This window comes from Pleurodeles waltl, chromosome 11 (assembly GCF_031143425.1).
Source record: "Pleurodeles waltl isolate 20211129_DDA chromosome 11, aPleWal1.hap1.20221129, whole genome shotgun sequence".
Classification (NCBI taxonomy): Eukaryota; Metazoa; Chordata; class Amphibia; order Caudata; family Salamandridae; genus Pleurodeles; species Pleurodeles waltl.
In genome coordinates this window covers 349,782,080-349,802,265 of record NC_090450.1, presented here as the reverse complement: position 1 = coordinate 349,802,265, position 20,186 = coordinate 349,782,080, and the positions used below count along the sequence as shown (strand labels likewise).

The window sequence follows — 20,186 nt, the reverse complement described above, 5'->3', positions numbered from 1 at the left end:
TTTTTGTGATTTTGATTTTACCACCTATTGCCCTGGTAAAGAAAATGCCTAAACAGCTACCCTTTCGCATCTTCTGTTCCAGAAATGGCAGAAAGTTCAGCTGATTCACCTCTGATTATATCTGCAGCACTGTCTCTTCAAGGTTTACAAGTCACCTGATCATTTAAGGAAAGTCTCAAGAAATGCTTTGAAGAACTACCAGTTCACTTAGTGCCAGGCTTTTTACAACAAAAGAATGAGATGTAGTCACATGACACAGCATTAACAATTAAGTCAATAAAACATTCTGGCTGGCCATCCAGGTCAAGTAAAATAATATGCAATAGTTAAACCACAACTTCTGGTGGCCCTGCATATCCAAGGAAGCTCAAGAGTACATTCAAACATGTTCCACATGCACCCAAGGGAAATGTCTCATGTATTAACCTCAGAGTCTTCTTTGTCCCACACCAGCACCCCCAGCACCCTGGCATACAGTCTCAGTGTATGTCATAATACAGCTTCCACAGTCTAAAGAATATTTAACTACACTAAAACAGATCATTTGACCAAGATGGTACATTACATTCCTTCACCAGCTCTACCCTCGTCCTTAGAGCTAGTGCATTATTTCGTGGAGCATGTGGTTTAACCACCTTTTCAGAGTACTAATGGAGGAACACTGTTAGCATACGAGTTTTAGACTTCTCTAATTCCAGCTTTTGGCATGGTAACAATGTTGTCATGGTGGTTTCACCCACATATGGCCAGTCTCAATAACTCAGTCAAGTAATAGAACAATCCATGAGGTGCTATATATCATCAGTACAAGATGTCTGGGCAACAATTCTGTGAGCAGCAGAATTTGCTAACACTCATTCAGCTCTTCATTCTATTGTTTTTTGGCATATCATTCTAAATGTGTACAAGGTATCATAAAGGCTTTGAGAACTGCAGAACACAGCTTGATATCATCCAGTTCAAGCTGAAGATCATCACAAGGAACAGACATATCACTATTATCAACAAGAACCAGATTTTCATGGTGGAGAGTATGTATGGCTATTCACCAACGATTTGAGATCAAAAGCAGCTTTCTAATTTTGTACATGCTTTATTGGTTTTTATATCATATAACAGCCACCTGCAGTCATGAAACTAAAACTGCCTGAACGAATGCTAATCTGTCATGTTTTCCATGTTTCCTTTCTTAACCCTATGACACTGAATAAATGCCAATCTGTTTCCCCATAAGCAGTCTTTGTGGAAGGATAATCTTGCTATTTGGTTAGAACAATGTTGGACTCTAAACCTATTTGGGCAATTCTTCACTTCTTAGTGTACTGGAAAGGAATTGGGCCAGAACCCAGGAAACAATCTCTCAATTATGATAAGCTCCTCATTTACAACTTTATTTTAGGAATCCTTCTAAATGTGGGCTAACTACTGTTTTGGGTGGTGAGTTGGAGTGGGGGGGGCTTTCACATTCAGCCCTCTTCTAATAGCTTGCCTCCTGTACACCCTTGCCCATGTCCCAGGGGGAGTTTGCTTGAAAGTGATTTGTCTCCTCCAGACCCTTGTCCCCAGCCTAGTTGACTATTTCCTATTCCAGGATAAAACACTGGAGATATTGTGCTCCATCCTGGTGGGTGCATCACTGTTTGAGTGGTTTTCTTTTATAGGTTTCTTGCTAGGAGGAAGGATGTGATCCTCTTTGCCCAATGGATGCCTTCATACATTTCTTCTTCCCCCAAGATGGTGTGAGATCTAGAATACAGAGCTATCACAAGATCTCAAAATATTTTGGCCATCTTGAGTGAGATGCTGTGTGAAAGACTGCATCGAAATAGGGGGAGCCGATTGCCTCGAGACTGTAGAACAGTGAAGTCCTGCAGTCCGCTGGACCACTCCCGAGAACACCATTAGTAGTGGCCTGACTGTGAACTGAATAGATCTTAGACAGAGAATCCTGAGAACATAGAAACTACGTTGCATTTATATTTAAAAAACACTCTATTTTCTGAGCATCAATACATCAAAGATTTAGGGAAACTCACAGACATTAATCTCTATAACAAAGGAACTGTTAATGGTAAAAACGTTAGAATTTTTTAATAAATGCTTTTAGTTTTGGTGTGTGTGCTGCTTTAATAGTGAACTAAACTTCTAGACGGAAAAATCATGATTCATGAAACCATTCAAGATACATGTAAGTCTCTTAAAAGTAAATCCCGTAATTGAAAGATGTTGAAAGTAATACTTGAAATGGAATATTGATCTAAATGTTTATGTGGCGATAGCGATGCTTTCAATCAATGTATTATCACAGCTTGGTGAAAACTAACCAATCTGAAAATTTTGAAAATTAATAAGTGGAAAGAGGCGAGAATTTAGAAATTAAGAAAAACAGATGTGAAAAAACCCAAAACAAGGCAATTCTAAGGTCGGTGTTCTTTAGGAAGTCTTTGGATGGTGGTGGTGGAGGGCGGGAGGGAGGGGGGGAGATCCAAGAAACCAATATAAAACAAGCATTTGCAATGCAACATGTCTCGCGTTTGCTCGTGTTAGAGCTGATAGCGTTGTAAACTCCTAACCCGACTTTTCACTGGTAATGAAACCTATCGGCAAAAGTGCATTTATGTACGTAACCCGAAAAACTGCAATTAACTGTGTAACAGGGCCGATATTATGTAAAGCGCTCGACTTCTGCCAAGCGAGATCACGCTGGGGAAATAGAGAAAAAAGTAGTCCACGAGCCGGACAGAAAACAGCGAGCCTCGCATGTTTTCTGTACTTGGTCGATGCGCTTGAGGGCTATCCACCGGAAAAGGCATGACATGTGCATGCCTTCCACTAATGAAATCAAGCACATTCTAACGGGCAAGCCCACAAGCCAATGACAGACATTGACGTGACGTGGACAGGGCTCCGAGCCCTTTTTAATTACTAAAGCACCTCGCTTAGCGAAACGCAAGCGCATGCGACGCAGGCTCGACCCTAAAAAAGTACACTTATCTCTCAAAGTTCTTATTTGCAACAGTCAGTCAAAGTTTTCAGCCCCCTTCTACGACACCACCCCTTTAACTCACCTTACAGCGTCATCTGAACTATTCCTCTGGGATCCCAGTGGCGAGAGAAAAGTATTTGGAATTCACATCGCTCCTGTGGGGTAAAACAGCGGGATATACAGGACAATGGTCGCGCAGTTCTGTACTTGACTTGTAACTGACACTTATCTGTTGACTTGGAATGAAGTCAACCCGTGCGGTCATCCTCTTGTGCTTCTTCTTCTGAACCTTGGCTAACTTTGTGGATGGAGAACTTTACCTGGATCTCGAGAGTGATTGATACTAAACCCACCTCTCATCAGGTGTGCGTGCTATGAAAGCTTTGCTCCCCACTCCATGACTGTTGTTGTGTAGAGGGGTCTGCGTTGCCGGCATGACTGACTCTTTGTAATTCGAGATGGCCATGAATTATAATCCGTTAACCTGATCCCAAGATAATCAATTTCTGTGACTCTCTCAAGGGGAGTTTCACCCAGCTAGATTGTCCCTCTAAAGTTCTTGCAGCCATTAAAGGTCATGAACATGGCTTTCAGGGAAGTGATTTCCAAACCACGTTTCTTGTAGAATAAGGAAAGCTCTGTCAAGAAACACTTGAAGGGCCTGGAGTATTTTGAGCAAAAGGTAGTGCTGGTACCTTCTGGCAGGCTAAAGTTGGTGAATTATTTATGCAATTGGCCAGAAAGCTGACGTATCCAGTAATAAAGAGAAGAAATAGCATAGGGCCCAGGACACAGACCTGGGAATCACTTATTAACACAGATTTTTTTTCTGTTAGTTATCTATTTGGGCACCATTTAATCTGGGCGAAGTTACCTTCATGAAGGTGTATAATTATTTTTAGGAGGTCAAGGGGGACTCTCATGCTGGAAACCCCTTCCCATAATCTGGCTTTTGGGACTAAATTAAAGGCTGATCACAGATCAATGAAGATCACATAAAGGTTCTCCCAATCAAGATCCACTGCCATCCATTATGGCAGAAGAAAATGGGAAACCTGTCCCACTGTTCCGGTTCTTGCTCTAAAACCAACTTGGAAATGGCATCCCACATCATTTTGCGTGATCCAGTGAGATTTTTTTAATAACCTGTTTACAAAAGATTTTTTTAATACTGTCCAAGAGACTGATGCGACGATAGTTACCCGTGAAAGTTCAACAGCCCTTTTTAAAGATGGGTATGATCTTGGCATCCTTCCACAAAGGGGAATCGGGACACCTGGGGCTATGGTGCTGGAAATAAGATTGATGTAAGACACCCAGACTTTAAGGTCCAAACCAACCAAGTCTGTTGGGATCTTATCTAAGCATGATGGCCTTCCCTTGTTTCTGAGAAATAACAGCTTTCAGTTTCAAGCATAAAAACAAATATGGAATGGCTAGCATCGCTCTTGGACTGTGAAATGTTGCAATCAGTTTAGGGCACGAAAGACAACATCAATAGTGTGGTGAAATTAAGGGACTTAAAATGGTCCACTCATGCTCTAGATTTAATATGGACCTCAGGTCCCATGATTATATTACAGCCACTATGGCTCACTATATGCCAAATGGTCTTGCCATTGTTTTTCTTGGCAGCTTCTAAGAGTTCCACCCAGGTGCCCATGTCAGAGGCTGATTTGGTAGAAGAGAGAGCTTTCTTCTGGAGTGCCCTGGCTTCAGCAAAATTGACCCTGACTCTTACCTAGTAGTTTTAGCAGCCCTATATGTTGAATTAAACCATTCCTGGTGCCTAGGGACTCTACTAGCGGGTTTGTAAACTTTTGGTAAATAGACTAACTTTATCAAATGGTTGAGTTGTAAGACTGTAAGAATGTGGAACGCCGATAATTAATCTCAGTTACGAAGGCCAGTGGAGTGGATACTGCATCATAGATCTTCGAGATAATATAAGTCAAGCAGCAAATACCAATCTATTTTACATTCTCATGGTTGTTGCTAATCAGACTGTTCCCCCTGTTGGAGGGGGAACGGTCATTGTATGCTCTCATGCCATAAGCAAGTGTTATGTTGACCAATTGCACAGTTCATCTACTCAAATGCTTCTTGCAAGTGGCCAGCAAATCAGGAAACCCCAGCCAAAATTCTCCTCCTTAGCCAAATCGCATGTAACAGACGATGGTCCCAATATTCTATTAAAATCGCCCAGGATAATAACATGAAGTGTGGCAATGTAGGAGCTCAGCAAGTTTTCAAGTAATTGAAGAGTAGGGGTTCATTATGGTTCTTGGTACTCCTATTATATATGTTGATTATAAGGAGGGACATAGGCTGAAATGCTCCTCAAAGCATTAAAATCTACAAAGCCTGTGGCAATCATGTTGACCAAGCACTTCAGGGAGGTTTTTAACCATACTATCCTACCAACAGAAGCTCACTCTGCGCATGTGTTTATAGCTGGTGTACCGAAGCTCTTATAACCACGTTTATAAACGTTGTCAGGGGCCCGTGTTTCTTGAAATACAAAGCTCAAACTCATCTATAAATTCATCCCAGTCATTATCATTCAGTTTTTTATTTAATCCAACTACATTCCAGCTAGTGACGTGGTGGCTCTTTTGGATGAAAGCAAAGAGGAAACAGGATTGCCATTGGGATCTGGCTCAGATTCCTTTTGTAAGTCTGAAAGTAGCTAGCTGGTGTCACCCTCATTAAACTCCTCCCTATGCTGTGTTATATTAAGTGGTTTTGTACTATGTTGCGTTATGCTATGCTGCGGTGTGTTCTGCTATGTTGCATCTTGCTGTGCTCTGCCATGCCGCGAAGTGTTGTGTTATGGTGTGTCATTCTGTGTTATGTTAGTGTTAGACCTGGCATCCTTAGCGTGGTCGCCAGTCTTTTTTTTTGTCTCTGCTTCCCATGTTTTGACTGTGTGCTGGACTGTGTTTTTGGTACTCTGGGCACTTTACCACTGCTGATCAGTGCTAAAGTGCAAGTGCTCCTGTGTAAAATGTATGTGTGATTGGCTTTCCATGATTGGCATATTTGATTTACTAATAAGTCCCTAGTAAAGTGCACTAAAGGTGCCCATGGCCTGTAAATCAAATGCTACTTGTGGGCCTGCAGCACTGGTTGTGCCACCCACATAAGTAGCCCTGTAAACATGGCTCAGACCTGCCACTGCAGTGTCTGTGTGTGGAGTTTAACCTGCCAATTCAACTTCGTAAGTGTACCCACTTGCCAGGCATGACCCTTCCCTTTTTATACATGTAAGGCACCCCTAAGGTAGGCCCTAGGCATCCTCAGGGGCAGGGTAAAGCGTATGTTAAATGTGGGGCATTTACTGATGTGTTTTACATGTTCTAACAGTGAAATACTGCTAAATTCGTTTTTCACTGTTGCAAGCCCTAGGTCTCTCATAGGTTAACATGGGGCTGCCTTTAAATCTATTTTAAGTGCAAGTTCCCTTTGAGAGCAGATCGAAAGTGGGAGTTTGGTGTCTCTGAACTCACAATTTAAAAATACATCTTTTGGTAAAGTTGTTTTTTAAGTTGTCAGTTTGAAAATGCCACTTTTATAAAGTGGGCATTTTTCTTGTTTTAACTATTCTGGGACTTTGTCTGTTTGTAGATTCCCTGTATGGGTCAGACTTACAGTTGGGCTGTTTGTGAATCCCCTCCAGACATTGACACAAAGAAAGCTGGGGTGTAGCCTGCATATCCCGATGAGCCATCTGTGCTGGGGAGGTGTGGTCCCATACACCTGAATGGGTTTTGCTTGCCCTCTCACAATGCAGTCTCCAACCCCCTGGTGTGTGTCTGGGGCCTGGCCAAGGCAGGATCTTGTGAACAACAGAGCCTTTCCTTTGAAGATTGCCTACTTCAATGGCAGAAAAAGGTATAAGTAGTGGACCCAAAACCCCAGACTTTAGATTTCTTCAAGATCACTTTTGGATTCAAGAGGAACCTCTGCCAAGGAGAAGAGCTGAAGAGAAGTGTTGCCCCTGTCTGTGATTGTGCTTTGTTGGGCTATCCTGCAGTTGCTGCTTTTGCCTGTGAAAGGGGACAAAGACTGGACTTTGTTGTGCATTCCTGCTGTTGAAGAATCTCCAAGGACTTTGACTGAGCTTGCCTCCAGTTTTGAAGCCTCAGGGCCATCAAAAATGTCCTCTGTCAGCACCTGGACTCTCTGCTGAGACTCCTGCCCTGCCAAGTGGGGCCCTATCCAGGGTCTGGGCCCTTGAAAGGTGAAGTTGGCAGAACAAGAGCTGAAATCCACGTACAGAACATTGTGCGGGGAAATGTTCGACGCACCATCTGCAACAAAGCTGATAGACTATGTGCCCTCCGCTTCATGGCTGAAATCGACGCTCCACCTGCATCACGGCTGGGAGATTCGATGCATCGTGGCTGGAGAAACAACTTAACACCTGCTTGCGGCTGCTAATAATGACGCAACCCCCCCCGCAGCGTGGTTTTCTAGCACCGTGCGACTGGATTTCGCACGCATCGTCTCTGGGCGTCAAAGTCATCCCAACCATGCATGGATCCGAGGTGCCCTGTCCGAAAAACCAACGCATCGCTCTCTTGCAAGGGAGAAAAACCACACATCGTGACTTGACCGGAGAAGAAACAATGCACGGCCTCACTTGCGAGTGAGGAATTGACGCATCGCTGACTTTTCCGGCATACGCTCACATGTGCGGCTTTATTTTTTATGCAAACCCCGTACTTTGTGTAAAATCAACATTTCTATTGTTTTCTATGGAGTAAGACTCTTGTTTTTTTGAAAATTCATATCTTGACTTGTGTATGTTGGATTTTTGTAATTTTGGACTTGTTTGATTTAGATAAATATAACCTATTTTCTAAATTGGTGTGGTGTCTATTTTGTAGTGATTTCACTGTAATACTGTGTGTGTTGGTACAAATAATTAACACATTGCTTCTGAGTTAAGCCTGCCTGCTCGTGCCAAGCTACCAAGGGGGTGAGTGGGGGTTAACCAGGTGTGTTTCTCCTTTGCCCTGACTAGAGTGAGGGTCTTTGCTTGGACAGGTGTAACCTAACTACCAACCAAAGACCCTATTTCTAACATTGGTGATCAGCAGTGAGGATTGCACTTGTATTGGTACTTGACATACAGTGATTAAGTGTACACTACCGTTTTCAGTGCAGACCAGTTTGTGACGATATACTACTTGTTTTTGCTTTTGCTCTTCTTGGACTTTTTTTTCCTGCTTCCATATTTACAGTTATCTTTTTACCCATTCTTGAACTTCTCAGTGGGAACTCTTATTTTCTGCCTTGAAACTTTGCACTTTTGACTTGCCATCATGTCTCAATCTGGAGATACCAGCTGGAGCTGTTTTTTTAGTTAGGGAAACTGGAAAGTTACACAGTTGCTCAATTGAAACAGTTCTGTAAGGATCTTGCATGTCCCATTAAGGGTTCCACCAGGAAGGAGGAGCTGCAAAAAGCACTGAGGGCCTGGGTGACAGCCAAGGAGGCTGTGGGCACATAGAGGAGGATGAAGAGGATGGGGAGGTGCAGAGTATTCACAACGGTGTAGTGGATGTACCTGTTATGCCTGGGGGGAGGATCTCCAGGGCGGGTAGCAGTGTGTCATCCAAGGGTCTGACTCCTGAAGAGATGCAGGACAAACAGGCAGGGAGGGCTCACCAGCTGGAGTTAGAGAAGTTTAGGTTACAAAGAGAGATGGAAGAGAGGAGACTGGCCATTGAAGAGAAGAAGATACTGCTCAGAGCAGTTTCAGGATTGGCTGGGAGCATCCAGCAAGTGTGCTACCAGGCAGACAGACCCTGTGCAGGGTCTCTCCAGCCCAGCAACTGTGTTGATGGGCTAGAGAGCCCTGTGCGCATGTGTGTTTGGCCAGCCCAAGAAGGCCGGCCAAACACACATGCGTCCCACTGCTCGTCACACCCCTGGCCCCTCCCCCTTTACCTGAAAATAATAGTAAAAAATGTTTATGATCGTTTTCTAGTAAAGGTTTTGCAGCAGTCGGTGGGGGAAAGCGGGGGGGGAGCATGACAGGGGGGCGCTCCTCTGTCCAAACAGAGGAGCCGCCACTGCCTCAGGTGCTCACTTACTCTATCATGAAGGATGCCCTGCTCACAAGGTATGGTCTCACCCCTGAGCAGTATAAGGACAAGTTTAGGTCCTACAAAAAGAAGGAATTCCAAACATGGCTGGAAAGTGTTGACTCTTTTTGCAGGTCACTGGATGGTTGGGTGAAGGGCAGTAAGATAACAACATTTGAGGGGCTGTACAATTTGATTGCTTGGGAGCATTTGTATAGTCTGTGTGTTCCAGAGCTGTGCCAGCACCTGATTGACAGCAAGCTAACTGAGCCCAGAAAGCTTGCACAGGAAGCGGACCGATAGGAGAGCACCAGAGGCCAGAGGAGGTATGGGTAGACCATGCCAAGGGTGGGGAGGGTCCCTCTCAGAAGAATAAGGGGGGTAAGGGCAAACAGGGGGAGTTCTCTAAAGGGTGCTAACCTATTTCCCAGGGTAAGGATTCCCAGCCCCCAGTTGAAAGGAAGCCTTGGTTTTCCAAAGGGAAACCTGCAGATGGGGGTTCCCGCAAATGTTATGCACGTGACCCGGTGGGTTATGTAAGGGGCGGCCCAAATGTCCCAAGTGGACACAGGCACCCACTGGTGCTCAGTCACAGGGTTTGGCCAGTGTAGCACTTGGGGAGGAGTTGGTTCCAGGTATGGGGAGCCAGCTGAGATTACCTTTGTCTCACTAGGAGACCGTGAGATGGTCCAGAGAACCCTTGTGCCTGATAACACTAAGAAGTACAGGTAGTGGGTGACCATCAATGGACAGACTGGAGGCTCTGAGGGACACAGGAGCCAATGTGACTACTGTGAGAAGTCACCTGGTGTTGGAAGAGCAGATAGATCCCCATGTCCTTCATCAAGTAGTTGCGGTAGACAACTCAGAGCGCCTGTGCAGAGTGGCGTAGGTTCCCTTTAAATGGCGGGGTCTCAGGTATCTTGAGAGTAGCTGTGAGCCCAACCATGCCTGTAGGTTGTCTGCTAGGCAATGACCTGGAGGATTCCTCTTGGAAGGAAGTGGAACGCAGGTCTCACTTGGAGATGTTGGGTCTGCCTGGGGGGGGGGTGTGTGTGTGTCCATCTGGTCGATGGCAGCCCACCAGGGTGACCAGGAAACCCTGGAGCCTGAAAGAGTGGCCCAGATGTCTGCCAGGAGGAGGAAGGGTAAGGGGTGTGAGAAACCCGATCCAAAAGTTCCCACGGTCCAGGAGGAGGCTGAACCTGAAGGGGAAGGCCTGGAGCCTACAGGGGAACAAGTGGCTGAACTGAGGGGGGTCTCTGAGCTGACGCAGTGGCCCCCTCTGGTGGGACGTGCTTTGATGGGGGATTTTACCTGCATGGGGTTCCCCAAATAGGTGCTATCTGACAGGGGTACCAACTCCATATCAACCTATATGAAGCCTCTGTGGAAGGAGTGTGGGGTGACATAAGTTCACCACCCCTTACCACCCCCAAAGTAACATTCTGTTTGAGAGATTCAACTGTACCTTCAAAGGCATGACCATGGGCCTGTCAGAGCCCTTTAGGCATAAGTGGGGCGTCCTCTTGCCATGCCTTCTGTCTACAGGGAGGTGCCTCAAAAGAGTCTTGGATTTAGCCCCTTTGAGTTACTGTATGGCCACCCTATTAGGGGTGTCTGGTCTGGTCTAGGAAGGCTTGGAGAAAGCCTCTGTAAGCCCACAGTATGTATTCCGTTACATGCTGGCTTTTAGGAACCAGACAGCTCGCTTCAGGAAGCTCACCCAAGAGAACCTAGAAGCAAGCCAGGAAGATATGAAGCGCTGTTGTGACCGGAATGCCACTCTGGTTGAGTACCAGCCTGGCCAAAAAGTTTGGGTGTAATGGCCCCAGTGGAGCCTAGGGCTCTCCAAAGTAAATGGACTGGGCCATTTGAAATAGTGGAGTGCAAAAGTGATGTCACCTATCTGATGAACTTGTGAATGTTAGTTGTTGGGGTTATTGAATTCTCCAGTAACCCTTGGACCAGCCCTGTGGTCTTGGTCCCAAAAGCTGGTGCCACCCCAGAACTAAGGTTCTGTGTAGATTACTGGGGACTCAATGCGGTCATTAAGACTGAAGCACACCCCATCCCGAGCTGATGAGCTCACTGACCGGTTAGGGGCTGACAAATATCTCAGCAAGTTTGACTTAACGTCTGGATATTGGCAGATTTCCCTGACTGAGGTGGCCAAGGAGAGGTCTGCATTCTCCACCCCAGATGGGCACGACCAATTTAGAGTGAGGCCCTTTAGGATGAAGAATGCCCCTGCCAACTTTCAGAGGTTGGTCAACCAGGTGTTGGCTGGGCTGGATGATTTCAGTGCCGCCTACCTGGATGACATTGCTGTGTTCAGCTCCACTTGGGAGGCACACGTGCAGCACCTCTGCAAAGTGTTGGAGGCCCTGCAGAAGGCAGGCCTCACTATTAGGGCTAGCAAGTGCCAAATAGGGCAGGGTTCTGTGGTGTACTTGGGAAACCAGGTGGGCAGTGGCCAGGTGGCCTCCCTACAGCCCAAAACATACGCCATTCTGGCTCGGGAGCCTCCCAAGACCCAGACTGAGGTGAGAGCCTTTTTAGGTCTCACAGGATGCTAAAGAAGGTTTGTCCAGGGGTATGGCACTATTGTTGGTCCCTTGACTGAGGTAACCTCCAAAAAGCAGCCCAGAAAGGTGATCCGGACTGAGTCTTGCCAGACAGCAATTGATGCCCTGAAGCCAACCATGTGCACGTCACCCGTAAAGAGGGCACCTGACTTCTCCAAATAATTTGTCGTACAGACTGATGCTTAAGAGCATGGTGTAGGAGCAGTGTTATCACAGTTAAACCAAGAGCACCTTGATCAACCTGTAGCCTTCATCAGTAGGAGGTTACTTCCCCGGGAATGTAGGTGGAGTGCAATTAAGCAGGAGTCATTTGCTGTGGTCTGGGTGCTGAAGAAGCTAAGACCCTACTTGTTTGGGACTCACTTCTGGGTTTTCATACCGACCACAGGCCCCTCAGATGGTTAATGCAGAAGAGGCGTGAGAATCCAAAACTGTTGGGGTGGTGCATCTAACTATAGGGAATGGACTTTACGGTGGAACACCGCCCAGGCACAGAACAAGCCAGTGCTGATGGTCTGTCCAGGTTCTTCCACCTTAGTGATGAGAACTTCCCCTGAGGTAGGGTAGTTCTCCCCACTTTCAGCTGGGGGGGGGGGGGACACGTATTAGACCTCGCATCCTTGGAGTGGTCTCCCTTGTCTTTTTTTTTGCCTCTGCTTCCCATGTTTTCACCATGTGCTGGACTCTATTTTGCTGTTATTGGTACTCTGAGCACTTTACCACTACTGACCAGTGCTAAAGTGCAAGTGCTCCAATGTAAAATGTATATGTGTTTGGCTTTCCATGATTGGCATATTTGAGTTACAAGTACGTCCCTAGTAAAGTATACTAGAGGTGCCCAGGGCCTGTACATCAAATGCTACTAGTGGGCCTGCAGCACTTGTTGTGCCACCCACATAAGAAGCCCTGTAAACATGGCTTAGACCTGCCACTGCAGTGTCTGTGTGTGCAGTTTTAACCTGCAAATTCAACTTGCTGAACCGTCCCTTTTTATAAATGTAAGGCACCCCTAAGGTAGGCCCTATGTAGCCCCAGTGCAGGGTGCAGTGTGTGTTTAAGGTGGGACATGTACTGATGTGTTTTACATGTCCTAACAGTGAAATAATGCTAAATGTGTTTTTTACTGTTAAAAGGCCCACCTCTCTCATAGGTTTACATGGGGGCTGCCGTTAAATATCTTTTAAGTGCAGGCCCCCTTTGAGAGCAGATCAAAATATGAAGTTTGGTGTCTCTGAACTGATAATTTAAAAATACATATTTTGGTAAAGTTGGGTTTTAAATTGTCAGTTTGAAAATGCCACTTTCAGAAAGTGGGCATGTTCTTGTTTTAACCATTCTGTGACTCTGCCTGTTTGTGGATTCCCTGTCTGGGTCAGACTGACAGTTGGGCTGTTTGTGAAACCCCTCTAGACAGTGCCACACACGGAGCTGTGCTGTAACCTGCATATCCTAATGAGCCTTCTGTGCTAGAGTGGAGGGAGGAGTGGTCACTTACACCTGAATGGGCTGTGCCTGCCCTCTCACAATGCAGTCTCCAACCCCCTGGTGTCTGGCTGGGGCCAGGCCTGGGCAAGGCAGGATCTTGTGAACAACAGAGGCCTTATTTTAAGGTTTGCCTACTTCAAAGGCAGAAAGGGGTATATCTAGTGGACCCAAAACCCCAGACTTTAGATTTCTTCACAATCACTTTTGTATTGAAGAGTAACCTCTGCCAAGGAGAAGAGCTGAAGAGCTGAGAAGAAATGCTGCCCCTGTCTGTGACTGTGCTTTGGTGGGCTATCCTGCAGTTGCTGCTTCTGCTTGTGAAAGGGGACAAAGACTGGACTTTGTTGTGCATTACAGCTTGAGAAAAATCTCAAAGGGCTTTGACTGAGCTTGCCTCCTGTTTTGAAGTCCCAGGGCCATCAAAGAATTCTTCTGACTGCACCTGGACTCTATGCTGAGACTCTTGTCCTGCCAAGTGGTTCCCCATCTAGTCCCTGGGTCCTTGAAAGGAGAAGTTGGCAGAACAAGAGCTGAAATCCACGCATAGAACACTGTGCAGGGAAATTTTCAACGCACCATCTGCAACGCGGCTGATTAACGACGCGCCATGCGCTTCGTGGCTGAAATAGTTGCTCCACCTGCATCGTGGCTGGAAGACTGACGCGTCACGACTGGAGAAACGATGCAACACCCGCTTGTGGCAGCTGATAACGCAAACTTCCTGCCACGTGGTTTTCTAACACCGTGCGACTGGATTTCTCATGCCACGTCCCTGGGAATCAAAGTCATAAAGCCCCTGCTTGGATCCGAGGTGCCCCATCCAGAAACTGTTGCATCGTTCTCTTGCGAGGGAGAACCGATGCATTGCCAACCTGACCGGAGAAGGCACGCCACACGGCCTCACTAGCGAGTAAGCAATCAATGCATTGCTGACTTTTCCAGCAGGCGCTCGCCCGTACGGCTTTATTTTTGCACAAACCAGGTACTTTGTGCAAAATCAACGTTTCCATTGTTTTCTATGGAGTAAAGACTCTTATTCTTTTGAAAATTCATACCTTGACTTGTGTATGTGGGATTTTTGTTGTTTTGGTCTTGTTTGGTATAGATAAATATTATCTATTTTTCTAAACTGGTGTGGTGTCCATTTTTTTGTGTTTTCACTGTATTAATGTGTGTGTTGGTATAAATACTTTACACATTGCTTAGTTAAGCCTGCCTGCTCGTGCCAAGCTACCAAGGCGGTTAGTGGGGTTTAACCAGGTGTGTTTCTCCTTTGCCCTGACTAGAGGCAGGGTCCTTGCTTGGACAGGGGGTAACCTGACTGCCAATCAAAGACCCCTTTTCTAACAGTTAGGGTGTGTCATGTATCATGGTGTAGGAGGCTGGCCTGGTGTGTAGTGGATACCTATGGTACTTACACCTTATACAAAGCCCAGGTCTCCCTTATTAGTGTAGTAAAGACAGTGTCTAGTAGCCAGGCTCTCTAGAGGTAGCTGTGGATGAGCAGCCAAGGCATTTCTAAGAGACATGCCAAGCTCATGCAATACCACTGCAGTCACACACAGTACTCACACTCACAGGTTTAGGGACAATGGGCCTGGAGTTTGTGGGGGTACCTCTACTAGTGCAGGGGTGCCCTCACACACAGGTACTTTGCACCCTGCCCTCTGGGCTAGAAGGCCTGCCATAGGGGTGACTTATAAGTGACCTGGTGCAGTGAAAAGTGGCAGTTAAGGGTGCTTGCACCTTTTCACATAGGCTGCAATGGCAGTCCAGCAGAACCCTTTGCTTGGGCTCCCTATGGGGGGCAAAATATAGGCTACAGCCGATAAGGATCCCCTGGAACCCCAATGCCCTGGGTACCTAGGTACCATATACTAGGGACTTACAGCGGGGACACCTGTGACACAATTGTGGGATGAAATACGGAGTTTTGGGAGAGAGAGCATAATCACTGGGGTCCTGGTTAGCAGGATTCCAGTGAACACAGTCAAACACACTGGCATCAGGCAGAAAAAGTCAGTAACCATTCCAAGAAAGAGGGTACTTTCCTACACATAGGCCCTCATTACAACCCTGGCCGTAAATTCCGCCTACCGCCGTGCTGACTGACGCCAATGTGCTTGAAGGCATCACAGTAGCCACAAGGGGGTGAGTAAAGATTCAGAATCATGACTCTGCGCGCTTTAAGGTTGTACCTGGGTGGGGGATGTGGGCTGTGGTTACCCCTAGCCCAGGGCGAACTGGCAGAGTAGGTCCCTTGTTGGGCAGGCTCTGAAGCACTCCTACCCCAATAGTGATAGTGGGCATCTACTACTTGGCAGGGTCCTGTGGGTTTCAGGTGTGCAGCTAATGGCGTTAGGCATTGTACCCCATAGGCTGGTGACTATCTTAGTAACTGGTAGTGCATGGCCTAGTGAAGAGGGCTGCTCCCTGTGTGTTGTGTACGCCAACGGTAGTGGTGTTGCTGGCACTGACCAAGTGTATCCTCTGTCCCCCCCCTTTTTGTTTTGTCACCCTGTCCCTGTGTAAATTAGCATCATCTGGCAGAGGAGCAAAGGCACCGGCGACGGAGGAAGCTGCTCCCACATGGGCCTGGAGGCCGAATCCACCGACGGTGAGGGCACCAGTGGGACGGAGGGCGAGGGTAGCCCCACGACGGGGACAGGAGACGACACCACAGACCACAGAGGGGGACAGCATCCAGCAAGGGGAAGGAGCCACAACCACCCAGCAAGGCCACCTCAAAGACTCCAACTGCCAGACGCAAGGTCACACCACCATCTACCAAGGTGAAGAAGGGGCACAAAACACCAGGCAAGGCACTTCAGCTGTCCGAGGCTGCGGTGAAGGCCTGGTGGCTACCAGCACAACCGCCAGCACGCCACCTGCACCGCGGCCAGCACCAGCAGCAGCCCTGCCGCTACCACCGCCACCTGCCCTGCTGCAAGCACCACTACTGTCAGCAGCAGCAGCCCAGTGGGCAGCCGTCCGAGGCTGCAAGAGACGGGCAGGAGCCTCCCCCCACCACTGGCAGTACCGGCAACTGCACCGCAGCCAGCACCGCCACCTGCACTGCCGCAAGCATCGCTGCAAGCCCCGCCGCAAGCACTGCCACCTGCACCGCTAACAGTAGCGCCACTGCCAGCAGCAGCAGCCCCAGTGGGCAGCCGTCCGAACCACTGGCAGCACCCCCACCAGCACCAGTACTACCACCAGTTTGCAGCCGTAGCCGCTGCTGGATGGAGTCTAGCCCTGCCTCCATGCACTATCATGCAACCTGGTTCCTGCAAATCTTGTGCCTCAGACACCCAGGTGAGGCACTGTGACCTGGCACCCCCCAAGTGCTGCATCACTGGGCACAAAGCCCCCTCCGGAACCAGTGGAAGTAGGCATCCACTCAGCCAATCCTTGGCAGGATGAAGCAGACTGGGCTCCAAGCCCCCTCCAGAACCAGTGGGCAACCCACCCACTAGAGAGATCGTGGCCTTGCACTCCCCAGGACCAAGCAGTGGGCAACCCACCCACTAGAAAGACTGTGGAGTGCAGTGGGCAACCCACCCACTAGAGAGACTGTGGCCTTGCACTCCCCAGGACATCGCTGTGGGCATGGAGCTCCCTCCAGGAGCAGTGACGTTATTCCATCTTCCGGCTGAGGTGCCCCCCCTTCCCCTTCCCCCTGACGTGCCTGTGTGTTTTTGACCTGATGCCCCTGCAGTGTTCTCTCCGTATTGAGGCAGGAGTCAAGTGTGGGCTTGGCCTATGCGTTTTGGGCCAGTGACCCACGGACATTATGAGTGGACCATGTACCACCTTTTGTACATATTGTATATTTTTGTAACTACTGTTTTTCAAATTATTACATATATCGAACTATTTCTAAAATATCACTGATTTGACTCAAATCCTTTTGTCCTTGCATTCTTCCAGGGGGTTACGGGGTGTAAATGTAATGTTGATGCATGTGTTTGTTTGTATGGTGTTGTGGGTGAGGATGGGGGTGTTGCGTGTGTGTGTCACACTCTTTTTCCTCCCCCCCCCTCCCCTGTGTGCTAGGTGCAGTACTCACCGTGGTTGTCGCCGCCGTTCGTACTCCTGGTAGATGAGGAGGTAGACCAGCATGGGCAGGACCTGCAGCTCGGGCTCCATGGCGTCCTGGTTCTTCGTTGAGTGTCGAGAGGTGAGTGGTTTCCCTTCTGTGTAATGTTTCCGCCGTGCTTTTGATGGCGTTGGTACTGCCCCGGAAAAGCAGGTGGATGGGCAGGTTGTAATGGGGTGGGTGGAACATTGTTTTCCGCCTGTCTGTTGGCGGTTACCGCCGCAGTGTTTTTTGCTACCGCCATAGCGGTTGGAGTGTTCAAGAGGCTGGCTGTGTTGGCAGTTTCTGCCTTGGTCGTGATTCAATTTTTCTTACCGCCGGCCTGTTGGCGGTATTACCGCTGCTTTATCACCGACCGCCAGGGTTGTAGTGAGGGCCATGGTATGTTATTTTATGCTATATTGTATTATGACTGGCTATGCCGGCTTAGGTCATGATGTGCTCTGTTACGATATGATGCTTTGTGTTGTGTCAAGCTGTGAATTTTGGGTGTCTTATGTCTTGTCATGCTATGCTAACTGCATTATGTTAGGGTTTGTTATGTTGAATCATGGTATGCTATGTTAAGGTGTATCATGCTCTGTCATGATGTGCTACGCTGTATGTTAAAGTTTCTTCTTGAAACCTTCAAACTATCCTGTATTATGTTACGTTGTGTTATACTATTTTAACTCAAAGTGTGTAAAGTTGTTTTATACTGTGCTCTGTTATGCTGGATATGTTATGCTGTACAGTGCTATGCGGTGTTACTTGATGGTGTATTGTGCCGTGCTATGTTGTGTCAAGGTGTGCATGTTATGACGAAATGTGTGTTATGTTGTGTCAGCCGTAATATGCAGTGTATGGTCGGGTGCGTTATGAGATGCTGTGGTGTTAAAGTGTGCTATCTTGCGTTATTTTGTGTTATATAAGGGTGTGTTATAATTTGCCATATTATAGTAAGCTATTGTGGTGTGTGTCAGTCTATATACACTGTGCTGTGCTATGTTATTTCATGCTGTGTATGTGTTATATAGTGTCAGACTGTGCTATATTCTACGGTGTGCTATGTCGAGATGTGTTATGTTGTGCTGTGCTGTGTAATGTTATGGTGTGTTGTATTATGATGTGTCAGCCAGGTAAATACATCCAAGAACAGGCAGTGGCTCGCCATCATAAGCTATGCATCATGTTGTATCTGCGTATAACAAAAGGGCTACTTGCAGTGCTTAATTTGTACTTTTTGTTTCCGGTGGGGAGCACCCACACTTATTTTTGAGGTCCGGCACTTATTTTTTAGGCTCAAGCATTTACTGCGAGCAAAAGACACAAATGGGAAAGAAGGAGGAAGAGAAAAACTATAAAGCGTCACAATGGGAGAAAGCAGAAAGCTGCAAGAGTGAGCTGAAAGGGCAGGGAGTGGCCGTAAATGGATTAAAGAGGCCTGAGTTAGCTTCAGGATTAGGCTGCCTCAGTATTATGCGCTCACATATTTAATTGCAGCAGCAGTGTGTTTAAGCGGAGCGCTCTGGGCACGGGCACCTTTTTATTTACAAATTAAGCACTGGCTACTTGTTAGCCATATCTAGTGGGAACACAAATATGACAATTACAACCAATATAACCATTATTGAAATGCCACGGGCTCGATGGACAGCCCATCCAAGCAGTGGTTAAATGGAAAAAAACAATGGTTAGAGAGGGCATGATGCCAGGCTCATTCTGCTTTTACACTTATTATTGTACTTTTACAAAGAAATTATGACAGGCGGTCTTCCAGACAACTAAGGGTGTCTGTAGATCATTCACAAACAGCTTGCACTGAAGGAGATGACTGCACTCTGTTCATGAAGGATATCAGCACCGTTTTTTGGCTCGTTGTGTCGAGCTATTTCATGAAACCTCCCCAAAGAGAATTCAAGCACACTATCAGAAGTATGGCAACAACGCACACTATTTTCAAATCTAGACACATACATCGACCAAACACCAGACAAATCGCAAAAGCATGCTTAATACGTACGGATTCCCAAGCAATACTTCCGGAGCACAGTATTCAATCGTCCCGCAGAAGGTATAAAACAATTTGCCGGGTTCCATGTAAGCTGCAGAGCCAAAATCTACTAACTTAATAGTAAAGTCCTCAGCAATGACGACATTCTCGTCCTTAATGTCTCTGTGGACAATGTGCTTACTGTGGAGATATCCAACAGCTGCCACCAACTGCAAAACAGAAATTACATATCTTAGTCAGCCGAGGAGGTTTCAAATATTTTGTGCACACAAAAAATAGCACTTGATGGATTTAGAGTGAAGCAACTGTATAACTGATACAAAACGTAAGGTTTAAAAAATATGTGACAACTGTAAAATAATCATGTTGTACGAAAAATAAAACCCTTGGTTATCTTGCAGCCTAGCAACGATTCCACGGAGAAGATAATACAACCTCGGAGAACAGCAAAACATGTCCTGACTGATCATCTCTTCCCACCACTAGTACCCAAAGCCCCATTGCCAGATGGCAAAGTTGCAGTGACTTGTTTTCAGGCACAGAGACGAACTGTGGCATTGTCTGATTGCACTTCCTCGATCTCACAATTAGGAAGAAGTTTTCATCATTAGCACAATATCTAGAATCTCCAACAAATTTATGTCGAAGGACGATCCGATGTTTTCAGCAAGGCAGTAGTACAGAATTTTCTATCCATACTCTGAACAGCTGGTTTTGAACGTTAGCTGCAGGCAAGGCAGACAAAGTAATCGCACATTGTGGTACAAAGCATTTTCCAACTATCTCAGGGGACGGGCGGTTTCGGACAGGCTTGCTCTGGTTCTCTATCAAATGACCCCCTAGGTTCGGCCATATGAAATATTAGGGAAAACATGGAGGGTGGCAGAGACAACCATCACCAGGCAGGATGACTAGTCAAAGAAGCAACTAGAACCCACCA

At 46.9% G+C, this 20,186-nt stretch overlaps 1 protein-coding gene across 10 annotated transcripts in view; it reads right to left on the bottom strand.

The window, feature by feature from the left end:
- The window catches only part of PASK (PAS domain containing serine/threonine kinase), a 1,088,660-nt gene that overhangs the window by 263,936 nt on the left and 804,538 nt on the right, over positions 1 to 20,186 (bottom strand). For all 10 annotated transcript variants that reach the window (XM_069213654.1, XM_069213650.1, XM_069213651.1 and 7 more), the window contains one exon: positions 19,256 to 19,455. In XM_069213654.1, coding sequence (XP_069069755.1) covers positions 19,256 to 19,455 — 200 coding nt within the window. The remainder of the gene's footprint in view (positions 1 to 19,255; positions 19,456 to 20,186) is intronic.